At 36.5% G+C, this 25,188-nt stretch overlaps 4 protein-coding genes across 5 annotated transcripts; 1 reads left to right on the top strand and 3 right to left on the bottom strand.

The window, feature by feature from the left end:
* On the bottom strand, window positions 15–5,483 carry LOC104747902 (probable RNA-dependent RNA polymerase 5). 2 transcript variants are annotated; one of them, XM_010469611.2, is made up of 18 exons: window positions 4,931–5,483; window positions 4,653–4,797; window positions 4,372–4,522; window positions 4,120–4,191; window positions 3,757–3,940; window positions 3,453–3,651; window positions 3,247–3,334; window positions 2,987–3,130; window positions 2,830–2,877; window positions 2,668–2,739; window positions 2,491–2,594; window positions 2,233–2,381; window positions 1,880–2,102; window positions 1,518–1,743; window positions 1,297–1,445; window positions 892–1,187; window positions 633–787; window positions 15–536 (listed from the first exon to the last, which is right to left on the bottom strand). In XM_010469611.2, the coding sequence occupies exons 1-18, from the start codon at window positions 5,265–5,267 to the stop codon at window positions 300–302; spliced, it is 2,979 nt and encodes a 992-aa protein (XP_010467913.1). In that variant the 5' UTR covers window positions 5,268–5,483; the 3' UTR covers window positions 15–299. The 2 variants fall into 2 exon arrangements, with proteins under 2 accessions (XP_010467913.1, XP_010467914.1); XM_010469612.2 differs by having other exon boundaries at window positions 2,830–2,850.
* LOC104747901 (probable N-acetyl-gamma-glutamyl-phosphate reductase, chloroplastic) lies at window positions 5,789–9,047 on the top strand. Its single transcript, XM_010469610.2, has 15 exons — window positions 5,789–5,822; window positions 5,893–5,972; window positions 6,106–6,276; window positions 6,625–6,732; window positions 6,844–6,930; window positions 7,019–7,069; window positions 7,140–7,211; window positions 7,299–7,418; window positions 7,496–7,556; window positions 7,645–7,725; window positions 8,122–8,201; window positions 8,279–8,368; window positions 8,443–8,571; window positions 8,657–8,790; window positions 8,891–9,047. The coding sequence occupies exons 2-14, from the start codon at window positions 5,916–5,918 to the stop codon at window positions 8,762–8,764; spliced, it is 1,215 nt and encodes a 404-aa protein (XP_010467912.1). The 5' UTR covers window positions 5,789–5,822; window positions 5,893–5,915; the 3' UTR covers window positions 8,765–8,790; window positions 8,891–9,047.
* LOC104747900 (golgin candidate 1) lies at window positions 9,198–14,650 on the bottom strand. The gene is made up of 21 exons (XM_010469609.2): window positions 14,419–14,650; window positions 14,256–14,336; window positions 13,916–13,965; window positions 13,168–13,815; window positions 12,992–13,054; window positions 12,770–12,847; window positions 12,426–12,629; window positions 12,219–12,275; window positions 12,034–12,108; window positions 11,871–11,942; window positions 11,548–11,610; window positions 11,364–11,462; window positions 10,958–11,035; window positions 10,791–10,859; window positions 10,380–10,427; window positions 10,193–10,288; window positions 10,030–10,106; window positions 9,901–9,946; window positions 9,704–9,802; window positions 9,572–9,616; window positions 9,198–9,477 (listed from the first exon to the last, which is right to left on the bottom strand). Exons 1-21 carry the CDS (start codon window positions 14,444–14,446, stop codon window positions 9,421–9,423), a joined length of 2,133 nt encoding a protein of 710 aa, XP_010467911.1. The 5' UTR covers window positions 14,447–14,650; the 3' UTR covers window positions 9,198–9,420.
* LOC109129181 (pathogenesis-related protein 1-like) lies at window positions 15,877–16,830 on the bottom strand. The gene is made up of 3 exons (XM_019236853.1): window positions 16,812–16,830; window positions 16,606–16,721; window positions 15,877–16,332 (listed from the first exon to the last, which is right to left on the bottom strand). Exons 1-3 carry the CDS (start codon window positions 16,828–16,830, stop codon window positions 15,877–15,879), a joined length of 591 nt encoding a protein of 196 aa, XP_019092398.1.

The raw sequence follows: 25,188 nt of genomic DNA, 5'->3' as shown, positions 1-25,188 counted from the left end.
TTCGGGTGTGATCATCGCAAAATCGCGATCATATTGATACGACAAGAATTCAAGGTTACAAATAACACTAAATATATAAGCTTCGTTATTTAACATATTTTTTTAATTCATTTCATAAGCAAATTTACTCACTGGAGGACGACAGAGTTACATTAGAACTAAACCTAAGGCACTACACAATACACATCTTGGCACCTACTTAAGTTAGGTTACTTGCCTCATACGCTTCTTATTAGACCTGAAGCAACAACATAGGCTTATTTATTACCAGAACAGGGCACACCAACTGATTGTATTCTTCAACCCCAAAGCTCTTTAAGCACAGATGGTGCACACACTAAAGATTTCTCTTGCATTTTCTTCTTAAGATAGAAGCTGCACAGGACAGGTCCTGCTACCTTCCAGACAAAACTGCATTTCGAAACACCTTTATAAATGGCATAATCGTATACTATGTTGTAGAGTGCCAGGGCTTGCGGATAGAGTTCTTCCAGACTTTTCTTGCTGTCTTCAAACCTTGCAGCGCCGTAGAACTCCTGTTATATACGAGAAGAAACAGTTTTTTTTTTTTAGAATGTACTTCACCAAGTTTTGTGATTGTATCATACTTGGTATTGGATTGAAGATATTACCTCCTTGTAGCTCTCAATAACTGAATCTGCATGAGTGGTATCCGTTTGCATTGCGTGGGCCATCTCAGCTTTGTAAGCACCATACCACCGTCTACATTTCTCCATATGAAACTCAGAGACAGGCTCATCTTCAAAACACTGGAGTTTATTGATCTCTGAATTGTATACCACAGTTAAGCACATATTATGATATTATGATTTATTTGGTGATCTGATTGTATGTCTAATTTATGTACTAGTAACAAGAAGGGTCCTTTACCAGGTGATGGTGAGGGTTGCTCTGTTGTAACAAAGTCATAGATTAATCCAAGAATAGAAGTAGACTTGAATTTTTTCTCCCGCTCCATGTAATGTGGAAAAATGTCGGGCCTCAGGTTACCTGGGAGATAGACCGTAGCCCCTTTCTTCGGTGCATCAAGAGCATCATAGTATATATCAATTAGCTCTAGCATCTTCTGCTTCATTTCAGCTTTTTCATCAGCTCTCTCATCTCCTAGTATGAGGAAGCGGTCCATTATTGCTAACCAGCTATCTGCAGCTATTCCTATAACATTGCTGTGAACCCGAGAAAAAAGACACATGAATCCCAAAGATTTGATTTCTGCAAATCCAAGATAGTTTTGACTATTTCAGTATTGAGATCTTAAAACTGAGTTGAGAGTACCTGGCATGAAATCCTGCCTTCAGGAAGATTTCGAAAAGCTCTTCTTCTAACTCTTCTGGTGAAAACTGGCTTGGCTCTCTACCAGAGTTACTTTTACTGGGAGGAGTCAAACTCACCCACGGTTCACTTGGCTTGAAGTGTTCAAGTAGCTAAAACAGAAAGCAAGCCGAAGAAAATCAGGTCACAACAATGATTATTTACTTTCTAATGCCGTGTATTACCTCAGGGTTTCTTGATATGAAATACAGATCACCATCAAAGTCACCACCTGCAATCTCGTCTCCCAAGGATCTTGGACCTTTCTGAGGGAAGAACACAGCATACTTGGAATTTCCAACATACTCTTCCAAGGCCTTAACATATGTAGCCTTAAGAACATGTATGTCTCCAAAATGTAATCCAGGATTTCTATAAACTAACACTTCTCCCGAAATTTGCCCACACTCCCTACAAAACCATGACAAGAAGCAGTGACAAAATGAACAAGAACAACTAACTCACGATTCCATGAAAGTAAGTAACTGTTACTTGTTTCCATGTAAAATTGAAAATGCAATAATAAAAGAAGAATTGAGTAGCATACAGGATGACACAGACTTCATCTTCCTTTAGCTCTCCGGTAGGATCCACTGTGCCCATGAGATAGTAAGATTCAGTCACAGGAAGCTTGCCTGCTTTGAGATCATTTTTCTCTGTCTTTAAGAGAATAGACAGATGATTCTTCAAGTGCGGTTCATCAAGGGGAATACCAACCAATATCATTTGTGCAGCATTTTGGTGGTCCATTTCGCCATAATTAAGGGCAGCTGCACAGACAAATTGACTTCTTAAAAGATCCATCAAGAGTCACATCTTGGCTACTTAACTCAGTAGGTTTAGGGACATGATTACAGAAAAAAATGCAAAAGAACCAGAAAGCTTTGGAATTTAAAGCACCATTAAGTGCGGCACGTTTGTTGTAGAATATGGCTTTCGATTCTTCCAGCGTGTTGAGCAATATATCCAAAAAGAATTCATTAGGGATTCCTCCATAGCTAAGCAGCGCAACCAAATTTCTTGATAGCTTTGTTCTTTTTGGTGGATTACTGGATGATGGAAACAACCAGATGTCACTAGGATAATCACACTCCACAATAAGACGGTTGGGTGAGAGAACATCAGTATCAGTACAACAACTATTCAAGGAACGAATACCTTGTATTGACTACCTCCAGGGCATTAAAGGTACTAAAATTTGGCAAGGAATCCGGCAACACCTTGATCATAGAAGGTCGAACCTGGACAGTCTGAGAAGGAATCTACCAAAATGGGAGAAAATTAAGGAATAGCTTGCAAATATTTAAACCGAAAATTTAGAAAGAGCAAGCTTACTTTCTTGTTTAAGAGGAAAGTTCCCTTAACAGCATAGCCATTATAAAACATCCGAAACTGGATCAGCAGAGGCTGTTGGAAAAAATAAGTGTTACTTGTAGTCTTTAAAAGACAAATATATATGATCAAGCAAAAACAGGGGTATTATTATATCATACATACCGGTTCTTGGCCACATGCTTCCTGTCCTTCAAAATTTGAAATCGTAATCTTAATTCACAGCAAATTAAAGAAAAATGACAAGGAATCCTAGGAATAAAAATAGAGTGAACAAAGAGCACCTAAGAAACCATCAAAGTCATGGAAGTAAGGAAAGGACCTTAATATTTTCACTTCTGAGACATTTCCCTTTAAATATATTTACTGGACACATCCGGGCAAGGTCCTCAGAGATGTAGCCAGTTCCATCTGAATGTATACAAGGTTTGTTATTCTTGTCAAGAACATCTTTACCATCGTGATCCTGCCATTGGAACAGTTAGAAATGTTAGAGGCATATAGTGAGGCTTAGTAAATCACTAAGTAAAGCTAAGGAGAAAGAGACTGAGGTCCTCATGGACATGTCAGTAAAGGAAGTACATGGCAGGGTATATCCTTGATTATTTCGAAGTTAACTCCTGTCAAATCAACTTCAAGCTTCTTAGTCTTCGAAAGAATCAAAGAAAACCTGAAGCATTAACAAACAGAAAGGTGACTTGAATTATATAAGGGAAGATCTTTCAAGGAGTTCAAAGATGAAACTGTAGCACTTGTTTTCCCTCAAACAGGGGAAAAAACAGGAGTACCTTGCCATATAGTTGGCCAAAGACGGCAATGTATGCACATGCATAAAATGCATACGAGCTTCATAGATTGACTTCCCAGAAAAGATATAGGGTTTTTCCATATCAATTGAAGCTGTAGAGTCTGTGCGTATAAAGTAGCATTTCGCTCTCTTTGTAGAAACATCTTTGCTTTTGTCTTCCTTCCCTCCATCTTTGAAAACTGTTCAACAGAATGGTAGAATAAGCTCCAAAATCAAAGAGTACTTATTGAAAAGTGTTGTGTGTCTGATGGCATGAATGAAGACGAGAAAGGAAAAAAACCCACCAAAAAATTGATAACGACGCAAACCAACCATGATACCATTCTTGGCAATCCCTTTGTATGTGAAGTAACGGTCACTAGAATAGGTTGACGATTTTTTCTGGACATCTGTAAATTTGACCGTTAGAACATTTTCATCACCCAAGACCTTGTGCAGGTGTGTTCCAGTGTTTTCCAGTAAAGGGCCCTGCGAATATCGTATTGACAAGTACTAGCATATTAAGTTACTGTCAAAGACTTTATCCTATTACTGAGACATTAAGTTTTAATAGACATATGGTAACATATTGCTTCAACAGCCACAAAGAATATATGTGGGATGGTAAAATGAAACATGAAAGGTAGTACTTGAAGAGCTGAATCAACCTTAAATGTGTAGCTACCATCGGGAGCTACATGGCATTGATAGTAATGGGTCTTTCCGGTATCCCATTGTAACTGGAGAAACAAAGAAAGTAAGAGGATGCAGTTAGTAAAACTTTGATACCAAAGTCAAATTCTCATAGCAGAAAATAATTATCTAGTAACGAACAAGTCTCTAGTTCTGATCAATTCGCCCCTAGAAATGCAAACATGAAATCTGAATATGAAACCCCATAGAACAACAAAACAGCATACCACACTTCGGTCAGTTTGAGGACAATAAAACCGGCCCAAGCTGTCCCAAACCGCTGCTTCATATGCAACCATGGGCAAATCTTTCCATTGTCTGATTTCATCGGCAGTTAAAACCTTACCACCAGCAGTTTTAACCTCACCCAAACGTTGCCTACATAACAGCAAAGGCTAAGTATTACCAAAAAATGTATCTTTCCCCAAAACCAATCACTTAAAATACTTGGATAAGAGATTTATAGTAATGGAACCAAATTTGAAAAAACTTGCAACACAAACATTACCCTGGGATATAGCAAAGCAACAGAAACGCCTTCTTGAATTCGAGTTCTCCCAAAGCTACCAGCTGAGGAATCTGCAGAGATCCTCTAATGTCTTCTCTTTGCAAAGACTTGGGAGAAGGAGCATCAGAATCAACAGACATCTCTTCTGCAATCGCCCAACAACAAACAAATCATAAGAAAGTAACGATTTTTTATACTATTTCAAAAGAGTCATCCTCCGAATCCAAAACAAAATCACACATTCACAAGCAAAAAGAGTGAGTGTTTGTGATACTGACCTTGAAGAACCCTGCACACGTATCCTCCAGAGGGGATACGAGACTGTGCCGGAGACCCACCGGAGCTCAGCGGAGGAGAGCCAGTGACACCAACGGCCTGGTTAACCGTAGAAACGATGAAGCTGTCGAGGTTGCATATCACACCAAACTGCAAACTAAAAACGTGGCAGACCAACCCAAAAGCCAAATTCTCTGGAATCGAAGACAGTCTCTGCCTCGTCTCATCATTGATCGGAGGAAGATTGTGTTTTCTGTAAATATTCACCAACGCCGTTTCAATCCGACCCGAAAGATCGATCCTTGACCTCGAAGAAGCACTGCTGCGTAAAGTTATCATTTTTCTTCTTCAGGTTTGTGCGTTCTTCTTTTTCTTCTCAGTAGACACAACACAGCAGATTAAAAGGGTTGATGAAAATACCCAGTAGACTGATCAGTGATCACTGTTAATGGCGATATTTCAAAAACAGTAGTGATTTTGATTTGACGACACAAGAAAAATAAATAAAGTTGGAAGCTTTTTTTTTTCTCTCTACTAGATTTCGTTTTGACTTCCAAAAAGATTCGATTTTTATTTTGTTGTATCATACACACAAGTTCGTTCATCTAACCGTTTACTTACTCTAGTAATTGTCATGTACGCCTCCTACTTTAGTCAGTTAATTTACCAAAAAAATGCAATATTTATTTGTCGCCACATAATGCAAACGCCGAGAAAATATCACGTTTTCTGCTAGAATCGTTGCGGCTGCGTCCCGACACGTGTGTTAAATCTAAGAGTTTCTTTTTAAAACGACATCGTTTTCGTCTAGGGTTGGACAGCTCAAAGCGTCGTCGTTTTCGTCTTTTTTCGCGTTCCGACTCCGACGAAGTCAGTGGCGAAGAGTTTAGTGGGGTATTTGATTTCACTGCAATAAATGTCTCTTTTTCTTTACATTATTGATAAACGTGTATCTCAATCTCAGTTTATATTGAAGAGAAGCCAAGAATGAGTACTGCGTCGGCTTTTAGTTCAATTTGCTTCGAACGAGGATGTTGGTTCCAGGTTTGTTTCTATTGAATCCACATTGATGAAGTTCAAACTAATTTTGATCCTCCTATTTAAGCTCATTGTTGTAGCTTGTTTTTTTTTTTTTTTTTTTTTTTTTTTTTTTTTNTTATCTCTTGTTTTGAAAAAGGGGGAAAGGAAGATTCGTGTAGCGGATAAGCGATTCAATAAGCTTACTTTGGGATCCCATTTGGCTTCTCCGTCTTCAGTGAGCGTCAGATTTTCTGCTAGTAGTTCTGTTAAATCTGACAAGGATGTTCGGATTGGTCTTCTTGGTGCTAGTGGCTACACTGGTGCTGAGGTTTGTGCAATGTTGATTCTGTCTTCTTTTTCAAAGTTTAGTTTCCTTGGAATTGTTCTTTTTAGTGATCTCTTTGGTTTTTGAAATGATGAATCACAGCTTAAGTGGTATGCATTTTGTTGCAAGTAGTATGTGGCTTTTTTTTTTTGGGTATTGTCCTCCTTATTTAGCTTAAGCAGTAAACCATATGCTAAGTTTAGCTTTTATTCCGGTAAAAGAAAGAAAGAGAAGCCTAGTAGTCATTGGTTTTTTAAGGTTCTTAAAAACTTCATGGGAAAAGAATGGATGAGGTATATAAGTTTTGAATTTAGCAAATGATTTGGGATACCTTTTTTTATTGAATGGCAGATCGTCAGGCTTCTTGCAAATCATCCGCATTTCCAGGTCACTCTGATGACTGCTGATAGAAAAGCTGGCCAGTCAATGGAAAGCGTTTTCCCGCACCTGAGAGCTCAAGTATTAAGTGATTTCTATCCCTAGTAAAATTTCCAAGAGATGAATCTGTTCAATGATTACTTTCTAATGGTATATAGTGGTCAATTGATTAAACCTTTTTCCTGTCCTCAGAAACTACCTAGTTTGATCTCGGTGAAGGATGCAGATTTTTCTACTGTGGACGCTGTATTCTGCTGTTTGCCTCATGGAACAACACAGGTCCATATTTTATTTTATGCTTCCGTTACCATTTGTTTCAAAGCTTCTTTTCCTAGCTTAACAGAAATGAGTGTGTGAATTTTGATAGGAAATCATCAAGGAACTGCCCAGCGCGTTAAAAATTGTTGACCTTTCAGCGGTAATCCCCTAGACAAATGGCTTTCTTTTGTTTTTTTCTATATGTGCTTATCTAAAATACACTTTTTTAGGACTTCCGGCTGCGAAATATTTCAGAATATGAAGAATGGTATGGTCAACCACACAAGGCAGTAGAGTTACAGGTACTTCTCTATCTAAAGGCTATCGCTTGATTTTTTGTCTGTTGTGTTCATAATGCTTCAACTTACCAAGTGTCATGCTGGTTTCAGAAAGAAGTTGTGTATGGTCTAACAGAGATTCTAAGGGAGGACATAAAAAAGGCACGCCTTGTAGCTAACCCAGGCTGTTACCCGACTTCGATTCAGCTTCCCCTTGTTCCTTTAATGAAGGTTTGTCTATTCTTTCCGTAATGCGATTTTATTAAACTGTTCAATCAAATCTATTTAATGTGTTGACATTCATGCAGGCAAATCTTATCAAACATGAAAACATTATTATCGACGCAAAATCTGGTGTTAGTGGAGCAGGTTTGTACCTACTCTCTGATCTTTATTATATGAACAATGATGCAGTCAAATGTTTCTAGTTTCTTAACTGATATAAAAATATTATCAGGACGTGGTGCTAAGGAGGCGAATCTTTACTCTGAGATAGCTGAAGGCATTTCTTCTTATGGTGTCACACGACATCGCCATGGTAGGTCACAATTTGATTATTTGATACGTGATCATGGTTAGGTAGAGTAGAGTATGGTTAGGACATTTTAATTAATTAGTTTTATGTGGTTTACTTTATTAATTAGTTTTATGTGGTTTACTTTATTAATTAGTTAGGACATTTGGTTTAAGTATTTTCCTTTATGCATTAGTGCTATGATTTAAGTTGTATGAAAACCTATATAAGGTTCTTTAATGATTAATGAGAAACCAAGCCCCAAGAATTAACCTTAATCTCTAGGAGAGAATTAGGGTTAAGAGGGAGCTAAGCTTTCAATCCTTTCTTAAATCTCAAGCAATAAAGAGGTTCATAACATTATTACGCTTGAGTAAAAATTTGGTTTCGTGATTTGAATTCAACTGTTTTATTTTGTAGTTCCTGAAATTGAACAGGGATTATCTGATGTTGCACAATCAAAAGTAACAGTCAGTTTTACGCCGCATCTCATGCCAATGGTATTCCGCGGATCTTATACCTGTTCTCTATGGTTTTCGCCTCAAAACGTGTTTATTGATCTTTGTTGTTTGTGTAGATCCGCGGAATGCAATCAACTATATATGTGGAAATGGCACCTGGGGTTACAACTGAAGACTTACACCAGCAATTGAAGACGTCTTATGAGGTGATGATTACTCTTGTGTTGTAAGCCAATTACTACGTTTCGTTACTCATGATATTTCACAAAATGTTTTGTAGGATGAAGAATTTGTCAAAGTGTTGGATAAAGGAGTAGTTCCTCGGACACACAACGTTAGAGGATCCAACTATTGTCATATGAATGTCTATCCTGATCGAATCCCTGGAAGAGCTATCATAATCTCAGTGGTAATTGAGCATAGCCATGCTTTGTTATAAATTCATTTTTAAATTTTACACAATGTCGTGTATAAAAAGCTCTTTGGTGTTGCAGATTGATAATCTCGTGAAAGGAGCTTCGGGGCAAGCGTTGCAGAATCTTAACATAATGTTGGGATATTCCGAAACAACGGGACTCCTACAACAGCCACTTTTCCCTTGAGATATTCCAAATTCCGCCTTTAAAAGGTGAAAGAACTTGTTTTCTTTGGTTTGCTCCGCTTCTAGAAGGTTTCTTCTGTCATTACCTTGGCCCTTGTAATTTTCTTATTTTTACACTTATCTTCAGATGACAAACCTGAAGCTGTTTGGGACGGCATTCTGGAGCATAAAGAGGGTTATCCTATATGATTTATTATAAAGACAAAAAAAGCTCTTCTCTTATCATTACAAACACATGGTTTTGTTGTATGTTAATTAAGTTAGCAATAACCTTTTCTCTTGTTTATTATATTGTCTTTTCGAATTCAAGTTTTCGTTTCAGTCAGAGAAGAATTTTACAGGGGTTACTTCAGGTTTCAGAAAATAAGTACCTTTAATGTGAGATTGGTCTGGTTCAGTAGACATAGATTCAAAAGCTTTTAAAACCATGCATATCAATAAAGTGTATAAGCCTCATTTACCAAACATTATGTTCTTCACATTCCAACGGTTAGAAAGAGACAAAAAAATTCTGTGCAATATGGAACACCGTGAGAAGCAGCTTCTATATAAAAAGTTCAAAACCTTCTCTATACTCCATAGTTATGCTTCTTTCTTCCACACTTCTCACTCAGCAATCTAATGAAAACCCCATTGGTTGCTTTCTTATGGAATCTGTTATGGTCTGAATACGTTGTTGGTCATTTCCGCAACTTCCTGGGCCTCAGCTTGTTCCTACACCAGAGCATGAGATTATGAATGACAACAATTTGAATTCCATGACTGTGATGTGAGTTTTAAACTTTTAATGTAAAAGGGCCAGCCATACCTGGAGCCGGTGTATTAGATACATCAAGAAGAGATGAACAAAGACCTGCAAATTCATAATTGATGTTGGTTAACGGCTCCATAAACTCACAAGTACCGCAAATGAGATTGAATAGGTAAGCGAGCGCCTCACAAGGTAAAAGAGTAGGAAAATCCGCGCTATCGGGTACCGCCAAAGGAACCTTGTGGCTCTCACAGCTCCTGAGTCTAACAGTTTCACTGCATTTTGGAACTGAAGAGAGAAGGCAAACAAAGAAATTAATAGAAGAAAAAAAGTTAAAAGTGAATGATGAAAGCAGTGTTTTTCTAACTGGGCTCCTAAATTTCTACCTGTGTGCTTGCTGTAGCCATGTGTCGATGATACAACGGAAGAGGCCTGAAATTGTTTTAGTTAAGTATCGAAGAACAAACACAGCATAAATGCAGACACTGGAACATAAGACAAGTTTAAACACGTACCCGAGAGTCTTGATCTCAGAATCTTCTTCCCAAGTTGCTGATGGGCGCCGTGAAACCCTGCTTTTTTCTACCTCTACCTGAATCGACAAGTTTAGAACCTTTCTTGTAAGTAGCATGGAAAGCAAAAGCACATAAATTAACTGTAAGAGCTTTGATGTCAGACCTGTGCTTCGTGTAGACGTTTCACCTCTTTCTCTAACTGAAACTCTGCTGCAGCCTTCTCACTCGCCATAGTCTCCAGTTGCGTTTGCTTGTAGTACTGAATTAAAACCCAGTGGCCAGAAGCTATCAGACAACTCCCCAATATGACTTTGATTTAAAGAATCGGTAAATTCTCTTGTTCACTTTACCAGTAAATCTGTTAGTTCACGGTAGCGTTTCTCCAGCTCCGTATGCTCCTACTAGGTCAAGGGTATATAACCATTATGCTCATGTTCAATAATCATATGTATTAAAGGTACCACTTGACGAGCAAAAGCAAAATAAATCAATTAATCATAGTCACTTCTGTTCACAACACCATCTAATGATTTTTTCACACAAAAGATTGAACAGAAGTTGACAGGACAATGATATTTACTGCATTCAATATAATCAAAATGGGTTTAATAAAGAACTACCAGGTCTACCTTATCCAATTGATAGAAATTGAAGAGTAGTAATTAGGAAATCTCATAATTATAGACTAGGAGAAACAAACAATCAGAAACTGTTAATGCGTTGACAAGAAAAGACAGACTCTCAGAAACTGTAAATGTCACCTGACGTGAGTAATGTTCTGCATCCCTCTTCATGGCTGCCATTTCAACTCTCAACTTTTGCATTTCAGCCTATAAGAAACGAACAGATCATGTGTAAATAATAATGCTAGTATAGCACAAACAACAAATACTTCATGTCATCAAGGATTCCAATGTTAGTAACATACCTCCATTGAAGAAAGTTTCTCCTCAGCATCTCTTTGACCTTGCCGAGCACGGTCCACTTCGTCCTGCCATGCTTGAATCTGCATATTTAAAAGTTACTTCTCTGGAGTAGCTAAAATCTGAACTTTGAAAAGCTGATAAAGTTGTTTTTCAAGGTTTCAAATATTTCTCACTTTTGGAATTTGATTTCGATAACACCTGGTGCTTTATTATGTGAAACGACCCATAAAAAATACAATAGAAAATTTAAACTCAAGCTACATGAGTTATCAAAGTTACCAAGGGATCATAAATACTTTGTGCATATATGTTATATAGTTTCTACTTCTAACAGAAAATTTCAAAGTGTGCTACTAACTCATAAGTAAACTTCCACAATGTCGAGCATGATAACCTAATATAACATACCTGGATCACTTGGTTTGCTTCATCTGGGGCCTTCTTTTGTCCTCTGCGAGCACGAACTTCCATATCTTGCAGCTCTTGATTTAGAGATGTACATTCAGCCTGAGTATTATTTGCAAATTATTTGCATTAAATTCATATATATGTAGATGCAGGAACAGATCCCACTGACGATAAGTTCATCTACCTCAAGTAATGCCACCTTCTGTTCCAGATCTGCCACTTTTGCTGTCCTTTCATCAGCAATTCTCTAAAATGCCAGCCAATTGAAAACTCGAATCAAAGTAGTTTTTGAGAATTAAAAGTTCCACACAGAATCTTTATATTATTCGTGAATATGTAGTATATGAAAATACAAAGGTTTTCTAACTTTCCTTGTTAAAAAAAGACAAAACACAATTTAAAAAAAAAGAAAGCCAACAGTCAGAAACTAACAGCATATTAAGTTGGATGGCCTATTTGAAATGTAAACAACTGATAGTAGCGCTCAATCCAAGAAGTCTGTCTCACCTGAATTCTAACAAGTGCTGTGGAAGCATCCACAGCTCTGTGCTCTAGGTCCCTTTCCCTTTCCATGGCAGCCTGTCCTAGAAAGAGCAATTCATGTAAAAGAAAAAAAAAATGATATAATGTTTCCATTGGAAATAGATTTGGCATCGTTCAGGCAACAAACCATCTTTGTGGCATTATGTGCAGAACGCTCCTCTTCGGCTCTCCTTTCAGTAGTGGCAAGCTCCTCCCGCAATGCCTGGAATAAGAAAAAATTGATTCTATGATCTGAGGACATAATATGTTTATATTTGTATATAGCAAACAGCAAATTATTGGAAGTCATTAATGAAAAAAATATAGTAATACCTGCATCATCCTAGTCTCAGCCAATTCTCTGTTTCTCATAATAGACTCCATGTCTGCCTAATAAAAGTAATGATTTTACTAAAAGTTGGTTGGGCAAAAAAGAAAATGGCAACTGAAGAGAGGAAGTAACTAAGACCGTTAAAGACGCATAGTATGTTATGATAGGTAACACAAAAGAAAATTCGAGTAAGTGAGAGGCCTAGAAACCTGGAGAGATGACAATTTTCCTTCGTTCAGGGCAGACTTATTTTTCAGGGCATCCATTGCGCTGACAAGTGCTTCTATCTCTGAGTTCTTAGCTGCTAGTGCCTCAACCATGCTTGACTCTACTTTCGTCACTTCACTTTTAGCAGCTGACATATCTTTTTGCAACTGTCTAATGCTAGCTTCATAGGACTTGGTAAGCTCTTGCTATTACAATAAAAAAATTAAGAAATAAAATTAGGTGCACTGCCCTTCAAGTATCACTTTTACTTTTTCCAGCACCCTTCGAGCATCACTTTTACTTTTTCTTATCTGGATCAAAGGAAACTCAAACTTTTGAAATTTACCTCTGCATTGAGAAGCTCTTCCAATTGTGCATTTTCCGCCTTAATTTCTTGAAGACGGGATGAAAGTCCAGCACAAACCTAAAAGCAAATTAAGACAAAAGAAGGATACATCTGAAATTGGTCAGGTCCAATCACAGGCATGGATAAATCCTATCTTACATATGAAAGAGTGTTTAATCACCAATTTCATGCGGTAAACTACCAACGGATATTTGAGCTTACCCTTGCTAACCTGGCTTCTTTTGACTGCCCAGTGGAAACTGTAGCTTTTAGCAACCCCTGGGCCTAGAATTAGTAGAAAGATTGATCAACAGACTTTTAAGAAGACAACATACATTGAAAGTCAAGTGGCAGACATAGCATTTGCCATTTTCTTCATTATCCCGAGACTAACTAACCTCTTCAAGTTGATCTTGAATCTTCATGATCGTCTTATCAGCTCTACGATCCTTCTCTCTCTCCAGAATGGTTGAGGTGTCAGGAACTTTCTGTTCCTGTTCTTTCTCCAGATTGATTGAAGTGCCAGCTTTCGCCTCATCACCCGCGCTCTGAGCAACATTCCCTTCACCAATCGGAGATACATGCACTACAGATTCCAATTTCTCCAGGTCACTTTTTGAAGAATCATCTAATTCTCTTTGAGCGCCTTTTTTGGGAGCATCAACCAGGTTCTCACTGACAGCAACCTCAATTTCTTTGTCAGGTAAAGATGGTGATGGTTGCACGAAAGAATCGTTTGGAATATCTGCATCAGCATGCTTTGACTCAGCTACATCACCGTCCACAACAGATTCTGAAGCTACCACAGGGGCATTGTCACTTTTTGTATCTGCCGCTGACTGTGGAAGTGATTGAACCCTCTGAGCATCTACATCAATCGGTTTAACCTCTGTTGTCTGCAAAACAGGCCCCGATGAAGAGGCCTCTTCAGTGGAAACAGAGCTTTTAGATGGAGGAACCTCTGACTGTGATACCCCTGGGCCGGATTGATCACCAGAAAAATCTCTTTTGCTAGAAGATTCTTCTTTTACAAGTTTCTGTCGAGACTACAAATACATACCACAACAAACAAATTCATCTTAATACTTAAGTATTGATGAAACAAGCAAAGATAACAACTTATGGACGATAGATCCACGATCATACGTTTTTCTTTGAATTGGTTCTCTTCCCTTGGGGCCCTTTTCTCCCGGAAGCTTTAGCCATCCCAAAGAAAGACAAACACACAGAATAAGAGACATCTATACATTGACTATAAGTTAAAAATAATAAAAGATATAAGCGTCAAGCTTTGCTTAGATTAACTCCAGGACAATGCCAATGTCTATAAGTACAATTTCTCACAGGGTTACTTGAAGTTCATCAAATTATTGGAATTTAAAACAGCGCAATTTGTGTTAGTCATTTCCAAGATTCTTCTGACATTCAAATTGTAATCACAGAGATCAAACAAGTTCCAAATACAAAGCTTCACAGTTCACAGTACCTGGCAACTGCAACTCGCTCTGTTCTTCCGAGAAATCTTCAACCACAGATTTTGCTCTTCGATCCACAACCTCAAATAAATCTAACGAAAATAAAATTAACGGAAACTTCAAAATTGGTATCCCGATATGAACGAATGCAGATTAAATCACTGCAAATTGTACCTTCGGCAGCTTTGAGCCAAGACGCCATTGATGATCAATCAAATTAGTACAAGGTAAACTCCCGACACAAAGGAGCTTGCTTCCATGCACCACCGGGCTTAAATTCACGGTTTTGATGTTACAGAATTAACCAATCGTATTGAGGGATCGAGTTCTGATCTCTGTAAACAGATTTTTTTGTTCCAAATTGAAAGGCGACGAACGACTTCTTCAGATGTTTCCCACTTGAATACGCATATGAGCGGAACAAGGAAGAACTCTCAGATCGTTGATCTGCTGGTGTCACGACCACCTGAGTTACAGTGGTCTAGCTGATCGTGGCCGTCCAATTTTGGATTATGAGATTTTCTCTTAAAGTTACAATAAACACGACGTTGTTTTTGGACTATTGACTAACGTAATGAATGAAACAAATTAATACGTCGTCGTTTTGTTCTACTTTAGAAAGGAAAAAAATAACGCCCATTTTTGTTTTTCTATACCATGCAAATTGAAAATTATAGAGGACAGACATAACGCCCATTGTGAATTCTTTTCTTGCCTCATCGTCCTAGATGGACACTTTGAAAGATATCATAATGTCAGGAGGAAACGATATCTTTCAAAGATGATCGTTTCTAGCTAGCTACTACTACTTTGTGAAGGCCAGAAGGGGTTAAGGATCGTCTCGCCATTTTAATTTTATAATCCAACCAAAAGCTTGAGCAGAGACTATATCTATCTAGTTTTTAACAACTATTTGGTCTAGCCGGTTGTTGATGGAACCACCTTCGATCGGTACTAACTACGAAGGTCCATGAAATGATTTTTTTGTCAATATTTTTTCAAATATAACGTAACATAAAATCCATGAAAATTCATGTATGTTTGCTTCCATTTACTCTTTGTGGATTCACCCCAAAAAAAAGACAGTAAGAATAGATTTTGAGCACATTAACTGTAGTAAAAAAATAGATTTTGTTTGAGTACATCATAGTTCACTAGTAAAGTCTATATTTGACAACTTACCACGTAAGTTTTGTTTTTGATGGGCACTTAGTTTTTCAGGTTTGCACTTGTAATATCTTCTCGAACACTTGCATCCGTTCTGATTTTGATAAGTTATGTTATGTGGCACCCAATAATCTCACTTAGCCTTATATTTTTCGAATTTCATAGAATACCAACCAAATTTGCCACAAACGTAACGTCACTTCTTTTACTTTTCTGTTGAATGACAACAAACCGATAGTACAATGGCCTATTTATCTCACTCAAAAGGTTGGGAAATTGAACTTCCCGAAAGTGAAACGTGGCCATAGTCTTTTTCAACTAGGCTAAAGGCGTCTCTCAACTTTCAAAGTATAGCGTCGCGTAAAAACTATATATGCATAATTATGTTTCACTATATATACATTATCTGATCAAATCATATGTTACACCATATGAAGTCTTTTTGAATCATTCAAACCAACATAATCAATAGGGACGCGTATTCGCATCACCCACTTGCATAGGATAATAGTCACATACAATATAAATTAACTCATTATCATGACACCTGAACGAGCCACAACCGATACTGAACGATTGATTGGCCACCATCTGAGTGTAGTGTCCGCAATCACCTTTGCACTTGTTGGTGGCATAATCGTAGTTTGGCTTCTCCGTATACCAATACTTTGCCGCGATTGGACCGCTCATTTGGTCCTCAGGTTGGACCCATCCCGCGGCTATATTTTCCCCGTAAGGTCCACCTGAATGTCTCATGGAGCTGTAATCGCAGACTCCAGCTTTGGCTTGTCTGTTTGCGAAGTTCTGTGCATAGGCCGCTACGGTTTTGTTCCACACCAATGGAGCCACCCCGACCTCGGCTCGGATCTTGTTGTGGATCCTTACCGTTTTTGTCGGTTGGACGTCATCGATTGGTCTTACCTTAGGTATGTTGACTTAAGTTTGAAGTTAACTTAAGAAATGAGCTACACTAATCCTATTAGAATTATGATTCTAGAGAGATAAGGATCAAAATAAGTTAGGAGTTATCTAACTTATGTGGTTTCCTAGTAGGATTAGGATTTGTGTTTTACTATATATATATGTGTCGAGGCATGACACAATGATGTAGTGGTTTTAAGAGAGAAAGAGAGATTGAGAGTTTAAGTTTTGAGAGAATTTTCTTAAACTAATAAAAGTGAGTTTATACTTTACAATCTTGTGTTCGTTAAAACCATATTCAATTTCTAGATTTGGTATCAGAGCTATGGGAGATACTGTGGAAGCAGCAAAGATGGTGGAAGGAGGAGGATCCTCTTCTCTTAAATGTCCTATGTTGAATTCCTCAAACTATACAGTTTGGGCGATGAAGATGAGGATCCTTCTGAAAATACATAAGGTGTGGCCAATTATTGAAGAACCAAAGGATGATGCTGACATGAATGATATGGCGCTAGGTCTGTTGTTTCAGTCTATTCCAGAAGCTCTCATTCTGCAGGTCGGAGAACTTGGTACTGCTAAGAAAGTGTGGGATGCGATTCAGTCGAGACACGTAGGAGCAGAAAGGGTTAAAGAAGCAAGGCTGCAGACATTAATGGCCGAGTTTGATCGGCTCAAGATGAAGGATACAGAGAGAATCGATGATTTTGCTGGGAAACTATCCGAGATATCCTCAAAATCCGCAGCTCTTGGAGAAATCATTGATCAAACAAAGCTTGTGAAGAAATTCCTCAAGTGTTTGCCTCGAGCAAAATATATACACATCGTAGCCTCATTAGAACAAGTTTTGGACCTTAACAAGACCAGTTTTGAAGAAATCATTGGCCGTTTAAAAGTATATGAAGAATGTGTTGCAGAAGAGGAAGAAGAATCAACGACAACAGATCAAGGTCAAACCAAGTTGTTATATGCAAACAACGACACACAATCCAGCTATTCACCAGTTCCCGTTGCTGCTCCACCAACTCGTGATTACAATAGTAATTTTAGAGGTAGAGGTCGAGGAGGACGCTACTACAGGGGAAGAGGTCGAGGGAGATCTTATGAGGCTAGAGATTTGTCTGAGGTGACATGTTTCCGATGTGATAAGCAGGGTCACTTTGCCTCAAGATGTCCTGATCGCCTTCTTAAACTTCAAGAAACACAAGAAAGGGAGAATAATGAGACAGAGAATGCAGATGAGCTAATGTTACATGAGATAGTGTTTTTGAATGAAAAGAAGGTTGTACCAAGCAAATATGAGTTGCAGAGAGGAGAAGATGATCTGTGGTATCTTGACAATGGAGCGAGTAATCACATGACTGGTGATCTAAGATATTTCTCAAAGGTTGACTATTCGATTACTGGAAAAGTGAAATTTGGTGATGATTCGAGAATAGATATTAAGGGAAAAGGCACTGTGAAGTTTACTGATGATAATGGAGAACTACGAACATTAACCAATGTTTACTATATACCAGGTCTTAAGAGTAATATCATTAGCCTTGGCCAAGTCACAGAATCAGGGTGTGATGTGAGGATGAAGGGAGAGTACTTGACAGTACACGATCAAGAAGGAAAGCTGCTTGTTAAGACACCAAAGTCTAGAAATCAACTTTACAAAGTTCGTATGGGGATAAAGAATGATGTGTGTTTACAGTCTGCAGTTTCAAGTGATTCATACACATGGCATGCGAGAATGGGGCATGTCAACTTCGAGTCAATAAGATCAATGATTCAGAGAGAGTTAGTTACTGGGGTTCCACATATACAACTTGAAAGAAGGATCTGCAGTTCGTGTCTATTTGGAAAACAGACAAGACAAATGTTTCCTCAGGCAACCACTTTTCGAGCAACCACGGCGTTGGAGCTTGTTCATGGTGATTTGTGTGGTCCAATAACACCAAGTACTGCGGCTGGGAACAGATATGTTTTTGTCCTTATTGATGATCATTCTAGATATATGTGGACAATTCTCTTGAAAGAGAAAAGTGAGGCTTTCAACAAATTCAAGAAGTTTAAGGCAGTAGTGGAGCAAGAAACAGGGAAGCATATACAAACTTTCAGAGTAGATAGAGGAGGAGAGTTTGTGTCACATGAGTTTGACTCTTTCTGCAGTGACAATGGTATTAAGAGACAGCTCACAGCTCCATACACCCCTCAACAAAACGGTGTGGTTGAAAGACGCAATAGGACTTTGATGGAGATGACTAGGAGCATCCTAAAGCACATGTCTATTCCAAACTACTTATGGGGAGAAGCAGTACGGCATGCTACGTATCTGATCAACATGTTAGCTACAAGGTCGTTGAATGAGAAGACTCCGTATGAGGCGTTTCGTGGAAGAAAACCTAATCTCAGCCATCTTCGAGTGTTTGGTTGCATAGGATTTGCTAAGATGGAGCAACCTCACCTGAAAAAACTCGAAGACAGATCACGAATGTTGGTACACTTGGGTACAGAACCAGGATCAAAAGCATATCGCTTGTTTGATCCTAAAACTCAGAAGGTTGTAGTTAGTCGTGATGTTATTTTTGATGAAACAAGAAGCTGGGACTGGGATAAGAGACAGTTAGAACAGGGTGAAGTCGGAGGTTTCAGGATCAATGTCGGTGTTTTTGGTAATCATGGAATTCAAGGAGTAGAGTTCGAAACAGAGCAAGGTGAAGTCAGGTCAGAATCTGGTAATCATGATGATGATGGAAATAGTGATAATGTTGATGACAGTGGCGAAGAGGTTTCAGAACAACCAGTGATACTGAGAAGAACTACAAGGCATAGGACGAAACCGGCACACCTTGATGACTATGTTTTACCGGATCATCTGGATAAATATGCTCTGTTTGCTGAGGAAGAAGGAGAGCAATTATTGATGTGTCTAAACAATGAGCCAAGAGATTTTTATGAAGCTCAAGAATCAGAAAAATGGATGAAGGCATGTGAGGAAGAGATACACTCTATTGTTAAGAATCACACTTGGAACCTTGTTGATCTTCCAATTGGAGCGAAGCCAATAGGTCTGAAGTGGGTTTTTAAGCTCAAAGGGAACTCTGATGGCAGCATAAACAAATACAAAGCGAGGCTTGTAGCTAAGGGATATGTGCAGCGGTATGGTATTGACTTTGAAGAGGTATTTGCTCCGGTTGCGCGTATAGAAACAATTCGTCTTCTGATCAGTCTTGCAGCAACGAATGGATGGGAGATACACCACCTTGACGTGAAGACATCGTTTCTTCATGGAGAGCTGAAGGAAACAGTCTTTGTAACTCAGCCAGAGGGTTTTGAAGTAAGAGGCTCAGAGGACAAGGTCTACAAGTTAAATAAAGCCTTGTATGGCTTAAAACAAGCACCAAGGGCTTGGAATGATAAACTAAATCAAATTCTCAAGGATCTGCAGTTTAAGAGGTGTACTAAAGAGCCATCGGTCTATCGCAAAAAGGTGAATCAAGGTTTTATTGTTGTTGCAGTATATGTCGATGATCTGTTTGTGTCAGGAACAGATATAAAAGTCATTGAGGACTTTAAGAAGGAGATGGCAAGTAAATTTGAGATGAGTGATCTCGGAAGATTAACCTACTACCTCGGGATTGAGGTATGTCAGCATCAAGGAGGAATTACGCTAAGCCAAGGTCGTTATGCGTTGAAGATATTGGAAGAAGCAGGGATGAAAGACTGTAATATGGTTCACACGCCCATGGATGAGGGATTGAAGTTGTCAAAGTCTCCAAAAGAAAAGGATATAGATGCGACTAAGTATAGGAGAACTGTTGGATGTTTTCGTTATTTGCTTCACACAAGGCCGGATCTGTCATATTGTGTTGGGGTGCTAAGTCGTTATATGCAGAATCCAAAGGAGTCACATGGTGTGGCAATGAAGCAGTGCTTGAGGTACTTACGAGGAACAACAACATTTGGACTGACGTTTGCAAGATCAATTTCACCACGGGTTTCGACCAGGCTAGTTGGTTATAGTGACAATAGTCACAATGTGGATCAAGACGATGGCAAGAGCACGACTGGTCATGTTTTCTATCTAGGAGACAGCTTGATTACATGGTGCTCACAGAAGCAAGATACGGTGGCGTTATCCTCCTGTGAAGCTGAGTTCATGGCCGGCACCGAAGCTGCGAGACAGGCGATTTGGCTGCAAGACCTGCTTGGAGAGATCACAGAGTTATCATGTGAGAAGGTGGTTATTCGAATAGATAACCAATCTGCCATTGCATTGACCAAGAACCCAGTTTTCCATGGGAGAAGCAAGCACATACACACAAGGTACCATTTCATTAGAGAATGTGTTGAGAGAGGGCTTGTGGAAGTTGAGCATGTACCAGGAGAAGAACAGAAAGCAGATATATTAACTAAAGCTCTTGGAAGGATCAAGTTTAAGGAGATGAGGGAACTTATTGGAGTAAGAGACTTGGCTGGAGTTAACTTCAAACTTAGGAGGGAGAATGTTGACTTAAGTTTGAAGTTAACTTAAGAAATGAGCTACACTAATCCTATTAGAATTATGATTCTAGAGAGATAAGGATCAAAATAAGTTAGGAGTTATCTAACTTATGTGGTTTCCTAGTAGGATTAGGATTTGTGTTTTACTATATATATGTGTCGAGGCATGACACAATGATGTAGTGGTTTTAAGAGAGAAAGAGAGATTGAGAGTTTAAGTTTTGAGAGAATTTTCTTAAACTAATAAAAGTGAGTTTATACTTTTACAATCTTGTGTTCGTTAAAACCATATTCAATTTCTAGAAGGTAAACCATAGGCTCGAGTTAAAAGAACAGAGAATAATGTCAGTACGATGAAGCTATAACGAATAGACAACATTTTGTTATGTTTAGTTGTATAATTTGTTTTTGGAACTGATGGTCTCTATTCTGATTGTTCTTACTTCGTCGTCCTTTTGTAGGCCTAACAAAATAATTAAAAATGGCTCTGCAAACTATGTAGATTATAAAATTAACTAGGATTAACAAAAAGTTGGTTTGGTGGGTATCATTCATTAGTCAATCTCACACAATTAAATTTCGAAATCCCCTATAATAACATAATTGTAGGGTAAATCATGGTTTTAGTATAAGATCTTAGATTTCAGATTTAACAAAATAAAATTTGATAGCAAAAAAATATATGTCAAGAATTAAATGCATTCTATCATTTCGTAGATTATACTCTTTTTTTTTTGTCAATTCTATATGACTTATAGATTTTTATAAGAAAATGTTAAAATAGATTCCCAAAATATTGTAGACTAGGTTCGGACCCGCACGTACGTGCGGGGTTATGTTTATAAATCAATTTATTTTAGTATTTATAATCAAACTCATTCTAATTGAGATTCTAGTTTGATTTTTGGTTTAGTTTATTAATGTTTGAAAATTTGAAATAATAATAGTTTCACCAAAATTTTAAAATTCAGAACAACATAATGGCTGGACTGATAACAAACGAAATCAATTGGTTAGATTCTATTAAATTTGTGAACTATCAAATCAAATATATAACCGTTAACAACGATGAAAACCCGTTTGAGACAAATACAAATATTTAAGGATGAGCGTAATTCTCGTTTCGTTTTGTCATGTTCCATCATGTCCTACACCTGTTCTCAAATTTTTGTTGCATAAAAGAATATACAGGACGGGACCAGACGAAAACATACATTCTCAAACTCCCGTATGGAATAAACATAAATATAATTCATAGTATATTTATATATCATATGTTGTAATAAAAATATTACAAATTAGTTGACTTCTTTATTCTTATCATTTTATATATGGTTCACCTATATTAGATTATGTTTTTTTGTTTTAATATTTTTAACTGTTATAGATCATATTGTATGTATTTTTATTTTTATTTTATTTTGAACCTATGCTAGTTCAATTGAAAATAGTAAGATTTATTTGAGGATATTAAATGTATTTTATCATGTCATAGAACATGTCAAGAATTAGAATTATTTATTTAGTATGTGTAAACATATTTATTTAGTATAACATATGTAACCCAAATTTTTGTCATTTTGGTTTTTGGTTCAGTTTCATTTTGGTTTATGAATATTTGGGTGTTTGAATGTTAATCAGTACTTTAAGACTTGGAGCGGACCATCGGTTGGCCTGGAAACAATAAAAAAATAAGTTATAAATGAGAGAACATAGACATGTATATTTTGGACATATTGTATCCACCAAATGTAAATTTCTGTTATAATATTCTTTTGACAATATTTATATTAGTCCAGCGGATAAGAGATTGGGCAAAAAATAATTGTATTTGGTTGTCAAAAATAAATAAATAGAGAAAGCTTCTAACAGGATGTCCGTATTTTTTGTTTGAGTATTTAATTTTTACAAAATTATTACAAAATTAATGGAAATTATCCAAAATTCTTTATTGTTTTTTAAAAAATATTTATTTTTTAATCCAAAAATAGCTGAATTCTACAAAATATATGTTCTTAAATTAACTCTGACTAAAATTATTAAGAATTTGAAAATTGAATGTTGTTATCTAAATTTTCTAATCTTATGTGGTATTTTGCAGAGTAATATTTTTATTTTTATTTTATAGACTTTTTAAAGATAATGATGACTTAAAAAACAAATTTCAAGGTATTCATGTTATAAAATTTTACTGCCATGTGTTGTTTGTTTTCTTTTCCATATACATCCCAAATTGTAGTGCCATTTTTAAAAAGACTGTTCACATCATATATTTGAAAAAAATAAGAAAAATAATATAATTTAATACATACAGCTGATTACAAATTAACAACACAATCATGGAAGATTGAATTGTACTTTTATGTATTGGTTTCTAAAGTTAATTGATAATGTTAAATCAAGGCTCAACTATATACCCTAATAAGAAATTTCTATAGACTTTTCTTAAATAAATCTATATAAAGACTGAAGAAAACAAACACTAATATAGTATTTTGTGATTTACCGGGTTCATATAAAAAATGTGGACTTCTTTTAAGCAATCAAATGTAATTTTTTTTGTTTTGCATATGCTATGTCAATTGGATGAACACCCGTTTATACCACAATCCTCACTTATATACAATCTCTAGGTAAAAAAATTATGCTTTGGAAAAAGATCTTGATTTGTATATGCTTATGTACACGACAGAAAATTATAAATTTAACAATTCATAAGAATAATAAATGATAAACAGTACATAGAACATAGTATTGGTTAACTAAAAAAGAATATAGTAGATGTTAGCAATATGCATATGCAAACTTAAATATTAATACACATACATTTTTTTTTTGCATAAACAAAGAGATACAAAAATAATGTAGAGTGTTGTATATAATATGTAAATGGTAAATCGATTACTCTATTTATAGGCTGGAAAGAGTCCGGCTAAATGTTTTTTACTTTTACGTTTAGAACAACAAAAATCTATATAAAATCTTTTAAAATCTTATTTATTTTTCAGTTAATGCATATACAATATGTTTGAATCTATATGGATGATTTGATTTGGATAATGAATTAATTGTCTAGATTTTGCAATTCCTATTAAACCGATAAGAGTAAATATATAAGGTTAGTTTTAGAAATAATCCCTAAATTTTAGATTTTTGGTAAATTAATTACTGATTTATTTCAAGATTTCTTAAAATAAATAATCTGTTTAAATTAAAGTTAAGTTATTTTCATGTATACTATTCAAATTTAATTAGTTATAGTTGTTATGGAAATCTTAAATGATAAGTTTTATTAATTTATAAAATTTTAATTACTATATAAAATTCAAGGAATTGTTAATATAAGTAATTTCGTTTTTATTATAATATTTAAAATTTTCATTTTGTAATCTTATTGGCTGTAATTTTTTTATATAGATGTCAAATATTTGAATTTATTATTTGTAATTAATATAGTTCATAAAATATAGGAATGTATAATTTATAGTTAATATAGTTTCCTAAAATACTGGAATATTTTGAATTATAAAAAGAGTTAATCATTTAGTCTTTAATAATTGTTACCATTGTTTTAGGAAATTTTAATTTGTTTTTAAAAATTATGTAGGCAAGTAGATCTGTTTGGCAACATGGATATATGTTATAGTTTTTCATTTTTTTATATCCCTATGTGTGCTCCTCAATTAATAGTATAGATTATGATTTAATAGTTTGTTTTGCTTTCTTTAAAGATTTATCACCAAAATTAAATTAAAGAAAATAAAATCAAAGCTTTGAATGATGAATAATATTTAGAAAATGATTTAATAACATACTAGTCAGTTAATTTTTATTATTTTTCAAGAATATCTAATATATATGAATTTAAATTCAGGTGTTAACATATTCACAAGAAGCATGATGTTGTTTCTCGTTCTTCTGCCGAAGCGGAATATCGTGCTATGGCTGACACGGTCTCGGAAATCTTATGGCTGCGAGGTTTGTTACCATCTCTTGGCATTGATTGTTCGGCTTCTACGGTTTTGTATTCAGATAGTCTCTTGGCGATTTCCTTGGCGAAGAATCCAGTTTACCATGCTCGTACGAAGCATATTGAGAATGACTGCCATTTCATATGTGATGAGATTTTGCGTGGTGTAATTACTCATATCCATGCGCACACTTCTCAACAACTTGCTGATATTATGACCAAAGCTTTGGAGAAGAAAGAGTTTGATGGTTTCCTTGTCAAGATGGGTGTTTGCAGTCTACACACTCCATCTTGAGGGGGGATATTGGGCCATAATTGGGCTTACGGTTATACTTATCTTGTTAATATTGTGAATGTAACCTAGGTTAATTGTAGTTGATGTATATAAGCCGCTTAGG

This window comes from Camelina sativa, chromosome 15 (assembly GCF_000633955.1).
Source record: "Camelina sativa cultivar DH55 chromosome 15, Cs, whole genome shotgun sequence".
Classification (NCBI taxonomy): domain Eukaryota; kingdom Viridiplantae; phylum Streptophyta; class Magnoliopsida; order Brassicales; family Brassicaceae; genus Camelina; species Camelina sativa.
Note: the sequence above shows the minus strand (reverse complement) of the source record. Positions and strands in the feature narration are given on the sequence as shown.